This window comes from Ornithodoros turicata, chromosome 2 (genome assembly GCF_037126465.1).
Source record: "Ornithodoros turicata isolate Travis chromosome 2, ASM3712646v1, whole genome shotgun sequence".
NCBI classification, from domain to species: Eukaryota; Metazoa; Arthropoda; class Arachnida; order Ixodida; family Argasidae; genus Ornithodoros; species Ornithodoros turicata.
Window position 1 is genome coordinate 29,936,311 of NC_088202.1, and position 14,311 is coordinate 29,950,621.

General features: G+C 45.3%; 1 protein-coding gene across 4 annotated transcripts in view; it reads left to right on the forward strand.

Moving 5' to 3' along the window:
- Window positions 1–14,311, forward strand: part of LOC135385267 (uncharacterized) — an 88,315-nt gene that overhangs the window by 41,688 nt on the left and 32,316 nt on the right. For 3 of the 4 annotated variants that reach the window (XM_064614476.1, XM_064614474.1, XM_064614477.1), the window contains 8 exons: window positions 1,293–1,402; window positions 1,470–1,926; window positions 4,766–4,983; window positions 9,080–9,160; window positions 9,240–9,391; window positions 11,964–12,243; window positions 13,142–13,485; window positions 13,564–13,687. In XM_064614476.1, coding sequence (XP_064470546.1) covers window positions 1,293–1,402; window positions 1,470–1,926; window positions 4,766–4,983; window positions 9,080–9,160; window positions 9,240–9,391; window positions 11,964–12,243; window positions 13,142–13,485; window positions 13,564–13,687 — 1,766 coding nt within the window. The remainder of the gene's footprint in view (window positions 1–1,292; window positions 1,403–1,469; window positions 1,927–4,765; window positions 4,984–9,079; window positions 9,161–9,239; window positions 9,392–11,963; window positions 12,244–13,141; window positions 13,486–13,563; window positions 13,688–14,311) is intronic. The other variant, XM_064614475.1, reaches the window with a different exon arrangement.

A 14,311-nucleotide genomic window follows, 5' to 3' on the forward strand; every position in this document is an offset into this window, starting at 1 on the left:
TCCTCATCCAAGGCGGCTAATGCTCGTACAGAAAGCAAGTTCGCTGAAAGTGGTGGGCAGTAACGAACGAAAGTGAAAATAAATAGCGGATGGGTTCGGTGTCTCGACAGCAACAGTGTAAGTTGAGTCAAGAACAGGAAACGAAATTGAAGACTCAGTTGCTGATGGCAAAAGTGGGAAACCGAAAAGGCTGAGAGGAGCTAAAACACTCTTGAGTCAGTGTTGCTCCACTGGTTTTGGCAAGTGCGTGCAGCCAACGTACCAGTTAGTGGGCCTGTTATGAGGTTCTTGAGATGCTCCTGATATACAGTAGAATCTTGATGATACGAATCTCACGGGGTCGTGGAAAAAATTTGTATCATCCGAAATTCGTATCAAAGGAATTAAACCAAAATATAAAAGTAGACGTAAAATAGAAATTGAGGCAAGAAAATAGACAGGGACTGTTCATTTTCCATTACTGTACGTGAAAGAGGTCGGTCGTAACGCTTTTTTGTCTACGTTTTTGGCTAATGCTGCCCAAATTCGCGAGATGATTCAGAAGACCCAGCACGTGCTTTCCATCCGCGGGTCGTGCGAGGGTGTTCTAAATTGAGGTTCTCCTAAAGCACGCAGGCGTTTGGTGAAGCCAACTTGCGGAATGGTGACGCATAAATTACGCGTCCCCAATCCGCGCCGTAATGTCTCCAGAAGTTGTCCTGATATGTTCCTTCCATGTGTTCTGGTTGCTGTTTTCCTAAGCCAGTGTAATGTCGCACAGCTTCGCAGCTTATTGTTGCGAGGGGGGTAGAAAGGTCAAAACAGAGATAAGGTGATAAGGTTCTGGGCCGTGTAATTCCTTTGATCTTATCTCCTCCTCCACCACTACCAAAGGGAGAGTCATCCCTTGCATTGTGCAACATGATATAAGGGAGTTTGTGGTGAAGGTGGTGAGGATCTCCCTCCCTTTTCGAAAGAAGGAGCAGCATGACTCGCGCGTTCTCGCGTCACGGGGAGACGACCTCTGTCGCATCCTCGGCTCGTTCGTATAATCTGAACTCTAATACATGGGAAGAATAGGCATTCCGGCGGGGACTGGAATATAATTTGTATCATCCCGAAATTCGTATAATCTGTGATCATATCATCGAGATTCTACTGTAATAAAACTGTTGATATAATAAATCTATGGCTTGGTCCTGACCAGTTCTACTTCAGGTTCTAAAGCAGTTCTACTTCCTGGTTTTGCTAGTGTCTTAAATGCCCTTCATAATTTTCATGTTTAAGATGGATCTTTCATCATTTTCTTATAGTATATGGTGTATTTGCAAAGAAGAGCATTCCTAAGAGGACTCAGTTTGGCCCCATTGAAGGTGTCCTTCAAAGGATGGCAGAGAGGCCACAAGAGTCCTTTCCCCTCTTGGTAAGATTCACCATGCGAGTAATTCTTCTTCTGATATCATTTTTAACAACTTGTTTTTAACACCTAGGTAAGTGAAGAGGGCTCCAACGTGATGGTGCTGGACACCTCGGATGAGACACAAAGCAACTGGATGCGCTTTGTGCGACCTGCCCAATGCTACGCCGAACAGAATGTTATTCTAGTGCAGCAGGAATGTGGTCTTTACTTCAATACAACGCGTGCCCTCACTGCCCGTAGTGAACTGCGTGTGTGGTACTCTACGGCCTATGCTCACCGCTGGGGCTTACCACTCCTCCGGTCCATGGAAGAGCTGCAGCTGCAAGGTCAGCAACCGCAGCAGCTGCAGCAACCACAACGGGTGCAGGTTCAGCAGGCTCAACAAACTATGCAGGAGCAGCAACAGCAGTTGAGGATGCAGCTTCGTCAGCCACAGCAGTCGATCCAAGTAGAGCAGCAGCCATATCAGCAGCAACAGTTGCAAGCTGAGCCACAGCAGCTGCAGCAGCAGCAACAACAACTTAGAGGTTAACAACGTTTTTGTATGTTGCAGTTCCAAGAATGCTTAGTGCTGAATGTGTCGGGACTGTGGTAATGTTAGTCCTGAAGCTTCGTGGGGTGTGTGCAATTCTAATCAGTCGTAAAGCTTCATGTATTCAAATTGTGCAACCTGCAGATAAACCTTGATAATAAGATTGTGTGATACCTGCAAAAATTTATTTTGGTTCTGCATGATTTTGCATTGAACTCATGAAAGGACGCTCAGAAAAAGGCAACTCCTCCTTATCAGTTTTTGCATGCTGTTATTTTCTTTTGCGCAAAAGGGAGCAAAGAGGATGTGTGACTTGCTTCTTCTTATTTCAGAGCGTAAACAATGTTTCTTAAAACTTTGAAACTTATTTACTTCGATTTTGAGCAGTAGTTTTTTTGGAAAACTGATCGTAGAATGGTGCTCTGCTATGATGACAGAATTCTGTCTCCTTTTCCATATTGTTCTAAACAAGTTTGACCATGAACAAGAATGAAATTTATAGGATAGGAGTGGCCTGAGCTCCTGGGGGGGGGGGGGGGGGGGGGGGATATGTTTATTAAGAAAAAGAGCTCCTGCTTCCTTATCAGCCTTTGCAAATGACGAAAACAAGAAACTAGACCCTTTATTGTAACACTAAAACTAGAGGGGAGGACTATCTACTACTTCTATTATGCTTTGATCACTTTCCTTTTTATTAGAGGTGTTCAAATATTTAAATCTTCAAATACAGGTCGAATAGGAATGCCTGCAAAATTGCCCTTCGAATATTGAATCAAATTTCAAACATTACATCATAGGATAAAAGCTTCTAAGAGTACTAACAGTTAAGCCCCGGTAAACTAACATGGTCACAGTTGTGTGCTGCTGATCCTTAGAAAAATTCCCCAGGACATGCACTTGAAAGGGGCTAATGGAAAGTACAGTCAGACCTCATTACAATGAAACGCGATAGTATAACGGAATTCGTGATAGAGAGACATAATTTGGATTCCCCGGCAGAGGGCCGTAGAGATCAATGTATTTTAACTCCCGCTACAATGAAACACTTGATACAGCGAAAGAATGAGGTAAGGTTTATGACCCCATAGCCGACTTAAGGATCACGAAAACAAAGGGCGCAAGCAGCGTCCTGTTCCGCGTTCGGGTTAGAAAACGCGTTCAGGATGCAGGTTTTGGCTGTGCATGCAGGGGCCCAGCGAAGAGCATTGTTCAGCTCAACATCAAAATATTCTATCTCTAATCAGAATTCAACCGGACTGTGTGTCTCACACAAGTGTTCAAAGTTCATGGCAATCAACTGGAGCCGCGAATGTGCTGACAATGCGTATTGTGGTTCCGCGTTTCGCTGGGGCAGGCTGTACAAAGGAGTGTACTAGTTCTTGTTTCGATTAGCGAACATATAGCGATGCATTCATAGATGAGTGTAGCACCCTCGAAAGTTCGTCGTGTCGCTTTGTAGCTGTTGTACTACAGTTAAACCTCTATGTAACGAAGTCGGTAAACATATCGCAAAACTTCGCTATATGGAGAACTTCGTTATAGAGAGCATTAGCAAAATTTTGGTGTTCATCACTGGAATTTAGTTGCCTGAAAGCCGCGGGCATATAACGCACGAAAACCAAGATTACGGCTAAGAAAAAGGCTATTTATGGCTAGGAAAACGCTAGGAAATGGCATGGAAATAGTCCGTTACTTGATTTTGCACAGTCTTGAAAAACGTCGGTGTAACACACTGTTCATAGCTTGCCAACACTGCCAAAGCTCCCTCCTGATCCTGGTTCGATGCCGCATATCGTCGCAACCAAGCATGTTTGCAAAGTTGACAACCTGGCGTTGCACGATAATGCCGGTGAGTGGAACACGCGACGACAACATTTCCATAAACCACGTGAACATTGCCTTGTCGACGTCGTCATAATGCGGATCTTTCAATCTCTTCCTCGTGGTGCTGGTCCCCGCTGCAACGGCTGCGAGGATGTTTTTCTTGGATTTCAATATCGTTGATAAAGAATTCACCAGGATTCCGAATCGGCCACATCCTTCTTTTCACCGTTGGCAATGGCATTGATAATTTGCATCTTGGTGTCTACCGACAACGATTTTCGCTTCAACACGTTTGCCATGGTGTCGACTTCGCCCGACAGGATGCAGCTGGCAACAAGCGACAACCATCGAGGGGTAGGAGAGGAGGAAACTCCTCCATCTCATTCGTCGAACGCCGGTTGTGTCGGTCACCGAACCCACGACGTCCTACTCTCCCTATCTCTCCTTTGTACTGGCGTCTCAAACGCAAGGAGTGACCAGGATATGATGCACCCTGGACACCCTGAATTCCAGAAAGTTCGGCAGTCACACTATTTCCGAGAATCGAAGCAGGGTTCTGCACGCATGCAACTTCGTAACATAGAGAACGTGGACAAAATCACTTCGCTGTACGGAAAACCCAAGTACATGGGCGTCAATGGGACAGATGTAAAAGAATTAGAAAAAGTTCGCTAAATAGAGAAATTCGCTGCATGGAGAGTTCGCTATATGGAGGTTTAACTATACTCATGTTCGTCGCTGTTACCACAACTGCGTTCAACGTTATTCAAGCGTGCAATCTGCAACGGCTTGGTAGTAAGCTGGTATGATACTTGAAAAAGTTCAGATATTAATTCTCAAATACGAATCGAATATTGGAAATATGTGATTCGTATTTAAAATTTTGAATATTCGCACACTTCTACTCTTTATCGTTTGTGTTTCTCTGGCACGCAATTTCCTTAACGTGTTTTTACATTGTGGTCTCTTGCATTAGTTTTCATAACAAATGTTCTGGTATGTGGTTACAGTAGAAGAAGCACAACCTGCTACAGAACAGCACAGTTCCTGGCCGTGTTTTAAGTGCAGTGGTACATTCTCAACATCTGAAGAGCTTCAAAGACATCTAAATCTGCATGAAAAGCCTGCACAGGAACAGAATGGGCAGCTATGTTCAGAGGGCAACTCTGACACTGATGGCAGATTCCCAAGGAAATGTAGGCTACTTCGAGTACTGGAAGAGTCAAAGGTATGCAGTGAACTTACCTGTGAAACCTCACCTTAGCAAACTATATCTCTTGTAAAGCTTAGAGGGGTTAAGACGCTTTCATAGATGGGGTTCATTACATCATGGACGCATTGAATTGCACGCCAGAATACGCAGGAACAAATAATTATTATTCTACGTGTCGTGCTTAGCGAGATACAAGCCCAGGAACGTACTCCCGAGCAAAGTGCAGACATCACAGATCTCAGAGTTGCATCCATTCCCATTGGCAGCCGTAAGTATCTGAGGTCTGTGATGTCAGAGTTGCATGAGTTTCGGTATCCGCGGTGCCCATTTTCTTCGTTTCTATGACCCTCTTCACTGTGAAACTTTCAATGGAGGTTCACATCGGTGCTAAGCACCGTTCTTTACGTTTATCTGGGATAACCTGGGATGACCTGTCACAACCCCTTTAAGATCAGGTGCCATCTGAACAAATGCTTTGAGCAAGTTCAGTGATTTACCGGCTTACTATCACCGACTGACTTTTCAGACTTCCAGGAGACATAAAATCAGTCCGTATTGTCAACCGTCTGAATTTTTAGCATGGCAGTTTCAGAAGGTCAGATTTGTTATCGAGGGTGACTGTAACTGAATCTGGTGCAGTGTTGCAGTGACTTCATGCAGTATAGGATTAATAGTTGAATGAAGGAATTCACAAGGATTCACAGTTGAATGAAAGGAATTCACATGAAAAAGATAAATGTGTCCAGTATCTAACAGAATGCTGTACAGTATAGGGAAACTGCAGTACTGTTTTCTCCCCATAAACTGTACTGTAATGGGCTTGGGGCCGTTTCACATGATGCATCTTTCTTGCGTGCAACGGTTTCATGCAACTCAAGTTGCCTGCAACCCCGTGTGTTCCGCACTGTGAAACCGAAGGGCACAAGGTCCCCGGATGCAGCCTCATAAGATGCACAAAGGAGGGCATGCAGACAGCGAGTTAACCAATCAGGATGTCTCTGGACGTCCCTAGTCAATGTAGCCACTGTGAAAACGGCGGACTTGAAGAATGGCGCTCCGACAGTGGAGGAAACGCACAGCAAATTTTGTTGTTAGCTGAAGATGTTCTGCCAGCAGAAAAGCACAGTATACATATATCGGTGAAGGATTACATTCAGAAGCGAAAGAAATCCAGTGTGCATCATACGCTGGTTAACGACCCCCTCACGGACAAAAGTGACGCAACTTCTTACTCCATTTCCTTTTTCTTGACAAATTTGTCTCTCTGCCTCAATGTCACGTGGGTGCGACGTGTACCGTCATTGGACAAACTTCGTTGATGTGTGTCGATGATTGACAGGATGCTCGATGGAGATGCCGGCGAATTGCACGAGAAGCGATTCCCAAACCATACACGGAGCATCTGTTTCAGCGTGTGGTTTCACTGTACCACATGGAGCATCTGTTTCAGCAAGTTTCAGTCTCCAAAGGTGAAATCAGTGCCTTGTGACGCAATCAACCGCTCTATTACTCGTCCAAGCTGCGAGACCTACAGCTCTTTCTGGATGAGCACAGTATCTTAAAGGAGCACAGAGGGCCCTCCAAAATATTTTCAGTTTAAGCCGTCTGAGGAAAGTGCCAATAGCACGAAAGGTTTTGATGTGTGGCACGAGTGGCACGAGTTCACTTTGACTCGCACCTCCTGGTGAAACGAGGAGGAGAAGCATGCTGAAGCACGTGACCGATGACTGATAGTGCCAGCACATTCTGGTTCGGTGGTCAGTCGGGGTCAGTGCCTGTCCTTTTCTTTTTATCTTGTTGCTGGTAAACTAGTTCCCTCAGGAGGATTTAAGGGGTGACAGTGCAGACCGTGCCAGTGGAGGATTTCGTGGTCCCGACGGAGTATCAGCACCTCATACCACGTGCATGGATGCGTCCGCGAGTGCCATGTTCAATTCATAATCATCCAATTGGAAGTGCAAACGACACGACTATTCTGGTGTTCTGCGGTATAGCATCATGTCCTCTCAACCTCAGCCATGTTGTCCATGCTGGTTCTTTCCGTGGAACATAGTGGCTGCTACAAGAATCGGCGGAGCTGGTTACCTTTCTGTTTACACAGCCGGGAACGCCATACACCGCCATTGCGAAGGATTGCAACAGATTGCGTCATGCAAGGCACCGATTGTACCATGCACAACCTCAGCCGTGTCGCGCTTCCATGACACTGGAACCCGATGATAGACAGTCCTTTCGTTTGTTGGGCATAAGCAAGGGAGGCTCCGCCTCCTGGATGCCGGCCAATACGAGCATGCTGAAGGCAGGCACTTTCCAAGCCTCTGTTCTCGCCCAAGAGATGGCGCAGCGTTACCGTTGTTTCGCGTGTTGCAAGGCTTCTGCCATGGCGCACCAATCTAACCAACTGCTGAACGAGGCTTAGACAGGGGTATAGCTACCGTTATTTCGCCTGCTGCAAGGCTTCTGTCACGGCGCACCAATCTGACCAACGGCTTCACTGTCTGTCAACATAGGAACGAGGCCAAGCGGGAGATGCGCGTACGCCGGTTAACGGACGGTGGGGAAGCTGTTGGTTAGATTGGTGCGCCATGGCAGAAGCCTTGCGACACATGAAACAACGGTAATGCTGCACCATCTCTTGGGCGAGAGCAGAGGCTGGGGAAGTGCCTGCCCACTGCGTCCTCGTATTGGCTGCATCCGGGAGGTGGAGCCTCCCTCGCTCTTGGTCAGCAAACGCAAGGATAGTCGATGAGACAGGACGGGTGACAGCAAGTGTCATGGTTTATGTAGTGATGCGGTGGTCCGTCATACTGTGAAATATATTTTGAAGCATGTTTCTTTGGGGTACTAGAAGCGTAAGTTAGTGTTCAAAAATTGACAGAAACGTAATAAAATATGCAGTTATTTCAACCTCTTTTTTCATCCCTGTTTCAAAGTGGCGACTACGACAATAAGGAAACAGTTGCATGCTACGGCCTGTATTACAGCAACGCTTCAAATGCAAGTATTGCACACTTGAGAAAAAAATGCGCCGTGAAGGGGCAATGACGCGTCCAAGATAAAATCTCCGCACTACCTTCTTGGCAGAGAGACAGTTTCATAAAGTGCTACCATGAGGAGAAGCTAAAAGCAAAACTGAAACTGATTCTGCGGTGTCTGTAGTGTCCACCAGATGTTACCACTTGTCGATATGCGCTGAGGAGGCTGCATAGCTCTGCTCGCAAACCATCGATCACCTGTGATCGACTCTCTTTTGGCACAATACAGAGTTAATTCGAACTAGTGCCCAGCTGCCGGGAAATTCATGTGTATTTCAATGGGGGAAAATGCCAGGTAATTCGAACATATAAACGTGTGCACTGGTTTATTTGAACAATTTTCCAAGGCCACGCCCCACTCCCGACTATGCTCCAGCGGGCTGAAACGCCCGCGGACGTGCTGCTGGTGTGTCAGGGACACTTTACTTATTCAATGCTAAGTTTACTTTTTACTTGCAAGTCTGTTTACAAGTCTGTTTCTTCTGCGAAGTGATACTTCTGCCAAAACAAATCACCATAATAGCGGGCACAAATGTGACCGCCGCGGATGACGCCGCTTGCTCAGACGGCAAAGCAAGCAAGCAAGTCTCGCTGTTTTGAGGGGATCAAGACTTCCTGTTGACCACATAGCCGAGAAAAAAGCAGCTACAGTCGAACCGCAATTTAACGAAACTCACGGGGTTTCTTTCGTTGTATCGAACATTTTGTTGTATTGAATTGAAGGTCACGGATCGTGACGTTTGCAAGGGCGTGCACTGGACATAAGTGTCTATAACTCCCGCTACTATGCGGAAAAGTTTTTCATGAAAAATGACAACAACTACAAATACAGCGCCAAAAGGCACCTACGGCATTTTCATTACGGCATTTGTGTACCATAGGCTCATTTCTACGTTGTGATGGTTCCACGAACGTTCATGAAATTGGGGCGATAGAGCTTTTGGAGAGACCCAGGGTTCTGGTACTGCTTTGGTTTGTTCTTGCATGGATATTGAAGCCTTTTTCTGACCATTGCTATCAGACAAACTGGAATCAGGGTTAGCTAAGGAATAATATTCAATTTGCTTTTGCTGCAGGATACTGGAGCGACGTCTCCAGAGAAGACATCAAAGGATGGCAGTGTTGCAGGTGCAGATAACACCGCAGTAACTGAAGGGGCAAGTGCAGTCTCACTTCTACCTGCCACAATTTAATCTTTTCATAGTACTGAACGGGGCATGTTTGAACGGTTTCCAGGGCTCCAAAGAAGAGTACGGATGTGACTTGTGCCAAAAAGTCTTCTCAAGGAAATACGGTCTGACAAGACATCTTATTATGCACAGTGGTGAGAAGAAGTACAAGTGCACCATCTGTGACCTACGTTTCACACACCCATATAACAGAAAGAGGTGAGCACTTGTTTTCCTTCCAGTTTGTGTCTATGGCTGGCAACATTGTGTACTTTGATGAGCTGGTGCAGAAATTCTGACATGAGGCAAGAACTCTGACAAAACACCTATTGAATTAACTGCGTGGAAATGGCAGAGGCAGCAGAAGTCAGCATGGGAAAATTTGAGCAAATAACTTCAGTCAACAAACATGTATCTACTTCACAGGCCATTGCTAACTCAGCAGGTTTTGCCAACTCAGAATCTAAGAAGCCGCAAACTGTGACAAAACTTAACAAATTACATTGTGATTGCATCGTTTGTGTACACTGTTATGGTGGTTCATTGTTTGTTCCTCTTTGCTCTGGTACAAGTACCTCTTGTAAGAATCTCTAGTAAGCTCTTAAAGCTCTATTAAGGTCTTGACCTTATAAAGGCCTAATAATGCCCTTCCCTTAAGACCCGTTGGATGTTTTGAAATGTCTGTAGGAATGCACACTAACTTGTTTGGCAGCAAACACAGTTACATCACCATTTGTACCAAACCAGTTCAGTTAGTTAGAATAACTGAGCCAGATTTCTCCCCGAATTTAGCGTACTGGAAGTTTTTGTACCCAAATTTGTATGAATTTAGACACACATGATCATTTACCCGATTTTTCCTCCCTGAATTTAGACAGAAATGTTTCCTGGAAACTCCAGGTTCTATAAATAAGTTACATGTAAACAGAGGTGGGCGTTTGTCCTCACTAGCCTCGCCCTCACCTCAATTTTCTGGGAGAAAAATTTTCTTCACCTCACTCACCTAAAAAAATTTTGAAAATTTTTTCTCGCCTCACCTCATTTTTTTATTGAAAATTTTTCCTCACCTCACCTCAATTTTTTTTCAAAATGTTTCCTCACCTCTCCTCAATTTTTTATTGAAAAATTTTCCTCACCTCACCTCAAATTTATTTTCGAAATTTTCCTCACATCACCTCACCTCAATTTTTTAAAGCTATTTGTGTATTCGATGCGCGTTGGCATTGAGTGACTGCCAATGTAAATGCATATACCTCAAGCGTAAATGCATTCAGGGTGCGGCACGAAACGTGTCATTTGACCATTATAAGAAAACGGCTTAACCAGGGTGTCTACCAACCTGGAAAACAGGGAATAGTCAGGGAATTTTGATGTGACTGGAAAAGCCAGGGAATTGTCAGGGAATTTGGCTAAAAAGCAGCTGAAGTCAGGGAAAATCGCAGACAAGTGCCGTGATGATGCGTGGCGAATCGCGAGTGCTGACCGGTGGTTGAGAGGCGATGCCGCAGTAACATTACTGCGAGTAGCAGTTCACCAGTATGACAAGCTCTGACGCAGAAAAGTAGGGTAGCCTCACTAATACTTAGTAAATGGTCTGTTTTATGATGGATCTGGAATCAAAACGTATGAGCAGGCACCAAGTTCCCTTTTGTTTTTGTCAGGGAATTCGTTTGAAATAGTCAGTGAAAACCTGGAAAAGTCAGGGAATTTGAAGGCTGCTGTTTGGTAGACACCCTGTTAACGGAAAAATATGGCGTAAACAACTTTCTTCTGGACATTTAGTTTGTCACCAAATACAAATAGTTTCATCAATTTGCGATTGAAATACATTTTCGAAATTAAACTCATGAAATTGCTTAGTCAATATAACGTTCTTTGTTTTCTTGCTGGAGGATTTGGCCTAATCAATCACAGAAAACGCTTCGTGGAACGATTGTTATACCCATAAAAGTTGCGCAGAAATTGAGGTTCAGTTGCAGATATGCGAATGACGCGCAATGTCGGGCGTCAGATCAGCGGCGAGAGAGGAGGGCAGTCCCTGCCCAGATAAGAGACAGAAGCTGCAGAAAGAAGGAAAGATATCCCGTGTACGCGCAGGAAAAGCTTTCATAAAGTGTGCGTTCATAAATTTTTCCTCACCTCACCTCAAAAAATTTTCCCATAGTTTTCCTCATCTCACCTAAAAAATTAAATTTCCCTGCCTCACCTCACCTTAAAGATTTTTAAAAAGATTTTCCTCACCTCACCTCAAAAAACTTTTTGAAAATTTTCCTCACCTCATCTCATCTCAAATTTTTTTGAAAATTTTCCTCACCTCACCTCAAACATCACCAGAAAAACTGGCCCTCACCTCATCTCACCTCAAATATCGTGAGGTGAGGGTGAGGAAACCCTCACCCTCGCACGCCCTCGCGAGGGTGCCCACCTCTGCATGTAAATATAACACTTGATAAGTAGGTAAACGTGTCCTTGATACAGCAGCACTGCACAGGCTTTCCAGCTTCTGGGCCAGTGCATAGCTGAGAGCTGAGCGCGCCCGGGCAATCTAGTTAGAATTAACCATTGCCCTTACCCATGTGTTCGAACTGCTTTGATTTTGACTGGACCCGAGCGTCAGTTCGGATTATCTGGAAATTGAATCCAGAGATCTCGAATTAATGGGATTATATTATACTTGCTGCGTAGGTGTCTGACTCCTGCATGTGCTTGATTTTTGGGTGTTTTTGGTGTCTCTGGCAGGTACTTTTTTGTGTGGGTATTTGGCAGACATCTCGCACCTGTCTTATTCCAGGCATGTCATGCGACACCAACACAGTGAAGACCGTTCCAAGCTACAAAGAGTACGATCCAAGTTGGTACGCAACGCAAGTGGGGTTTCTCGGTTTGAGAATGGCGGTACAGTGCCAACCACCAATGAAGCATCCACCTCCTGGGGTTGTCCACAGTGCCGTCTGGTTTTCCACTCTGCTCAGTTACTTGACTTGCACTTGCCACTTCATGCTGTGGCCTCAGAGGAGGATGCTACTGTTGAGCCTGGCAGGAAGCAAGAGACTTGCCCAGAGTGTGATCAGGTGATCACTGTGGATGTTATTTTCTATGTGACTATTGTTCTTCTTTGTCTTAACATTGAGATGGAAGGTTGAGCTGTCCACTATAAAAGTTGAACTCTCACATTCCTTTGATGAAAACGGACAGTGTTTACTGTTTGGAGGAACTCAATCGTGAGCCAAAAATATTTTAAAGCGACATTTGTGATGACAGGACTTGTGACTTGACAGGATAGGTTGGAATGTGGACAGAAAGAGGACGAGACTAAACACCAGGCTGTGTGAATACTGTAGCTGACCGTTTTTCCGGACTTGACGGTGATCAGGAAAAAGATCCGAATAATACAGCAGTCCGAAAAACCCGACCATCACTAAATGAAACATTATTTCTCCGCAGCTGCACCAAAGGAGTCTATAATTGTGCCCCGTTGCGTCTGGCGCCTGTGTATCATGATATCTGCTTGCACTTGCGCAAGCGTCATAGCTTCGTCGCACATATTTCACAATAGGTCCATTCTTTTCTAAAGAAAAGTGCTGCACTCGTGCTGCACCAGTTCTTAAGTACACGCAAGGTCTATGACAGAAAGAACGTGCGACGGTTGCACTCCTTGAACTAGTTCAGGAGGTATAGGCAGTGCAGGCGAAAAGAATGAACCTAAATAGTGACAACACGCATCTGAGAGAAATCAGGCAATTCACAGTTGCACAAATTGTGTCGCACACTCATTTGCGAAATGAATGGATGTCATGGAGGGGATGTTCTGCCATTTTCTATGTCCATTCCCTAGTACGACTTTCAGATAAGCAACACGTTCTTGCGTGTGCCTGTGAGATTTTAAATAACAAAGTTCGACTCCAGTGTCGTCTAACACGTGCAAGCTTTAGGTGATTCTGTAACGTATTCTTTGTTTTATGGGCTCAGGAGTTCTGCACTCGTGGTGAACTCATTCGGCACATAAGCATCCACGGCAAGCGAGGGCCACCCCGGGGTGATAAGAGGGCAGTTCCCGCAACGCCCTCTGTGGGAGACACCGGGATGGAAACCGAGTCCGGCAACCGCGCCGCGACAGCAAATAGCAACGGTACCCCTGGACGCGCCAGGCGTTTCAAGTGCAGCCTTTGTTACAAGAGCTTTGCTACGGACGAACGTCTGGCCAAGCACTATCAGGTTCATGGCAATGACGAGAGCAAGCCGTTGCAGTGTGAATACTGCCAGAAACGTTTTCTCAACAACTCCGCCCTTACAGGGCATCTCAAGACGCATAGGTCAGTGAGCCTCGATTGACTGTGTGGTATATGCTGGTCAAGCAGATTTCCCACTACGTTTCCCATCTTCTTTTTCAGTCGTGGCGAGAGGTTTTTCGAGTGTCCAATCTGTAAAGAAAAGTTCCACGTCATCACCGCACTCAAAGAGCACGTCTATACGCATTGTGTCAACGGGGTCTACACTTGCCCGACATGTGGAAAGGTGAGCGACTGTCAAGAGTGATTCTTCAGCCACGTAAACATCAAAATAACCAGCAAAAAATGAAATGGGTACAGTCAAACTCCTTTATAACAAACTTCGGAAGACCGTGGAAAATCTTCGTTGTAAAGGTAGCTTCGTTAAAACGGATGTTTCAAAGGAAAAATGCCTTTTAATGCTAGCAATCTTGTTTATTGGTAGAATTTTCTTGCTGTGATCAAAACGCACCTCAGACATTAAACCTCCCATAGACATGGAACCTTATCTCTCTTTTGACCTTTTTACCCCCCTCGCAACAATAAACCGCGAAGCTGTGTGCCGAAAACAGCGACCAGAACACGTGGAGGGAACATATCGGAACAGCTTCTGGTAACATTACACGTCACCATTCCGCAACTCGGCTTCACCTAACGCCTGTGTGCTATAGGAGAAGCTCGCTTTACAAGCGTGTGACTTGCGGGTGGAAAGCACGTGCTGGGCCTTTTGAATCATCTCGCGAGTTTCGGCAGCATAGGTCAAAAACGAAGACACCAAAGCGTTATGATCGGCCTCTTTCATTGACAGTAATGGAAAATGAACAGTCACTGTCAATTTTCTTGCCTCAATTTTTATTTTGGTGTAATTCTT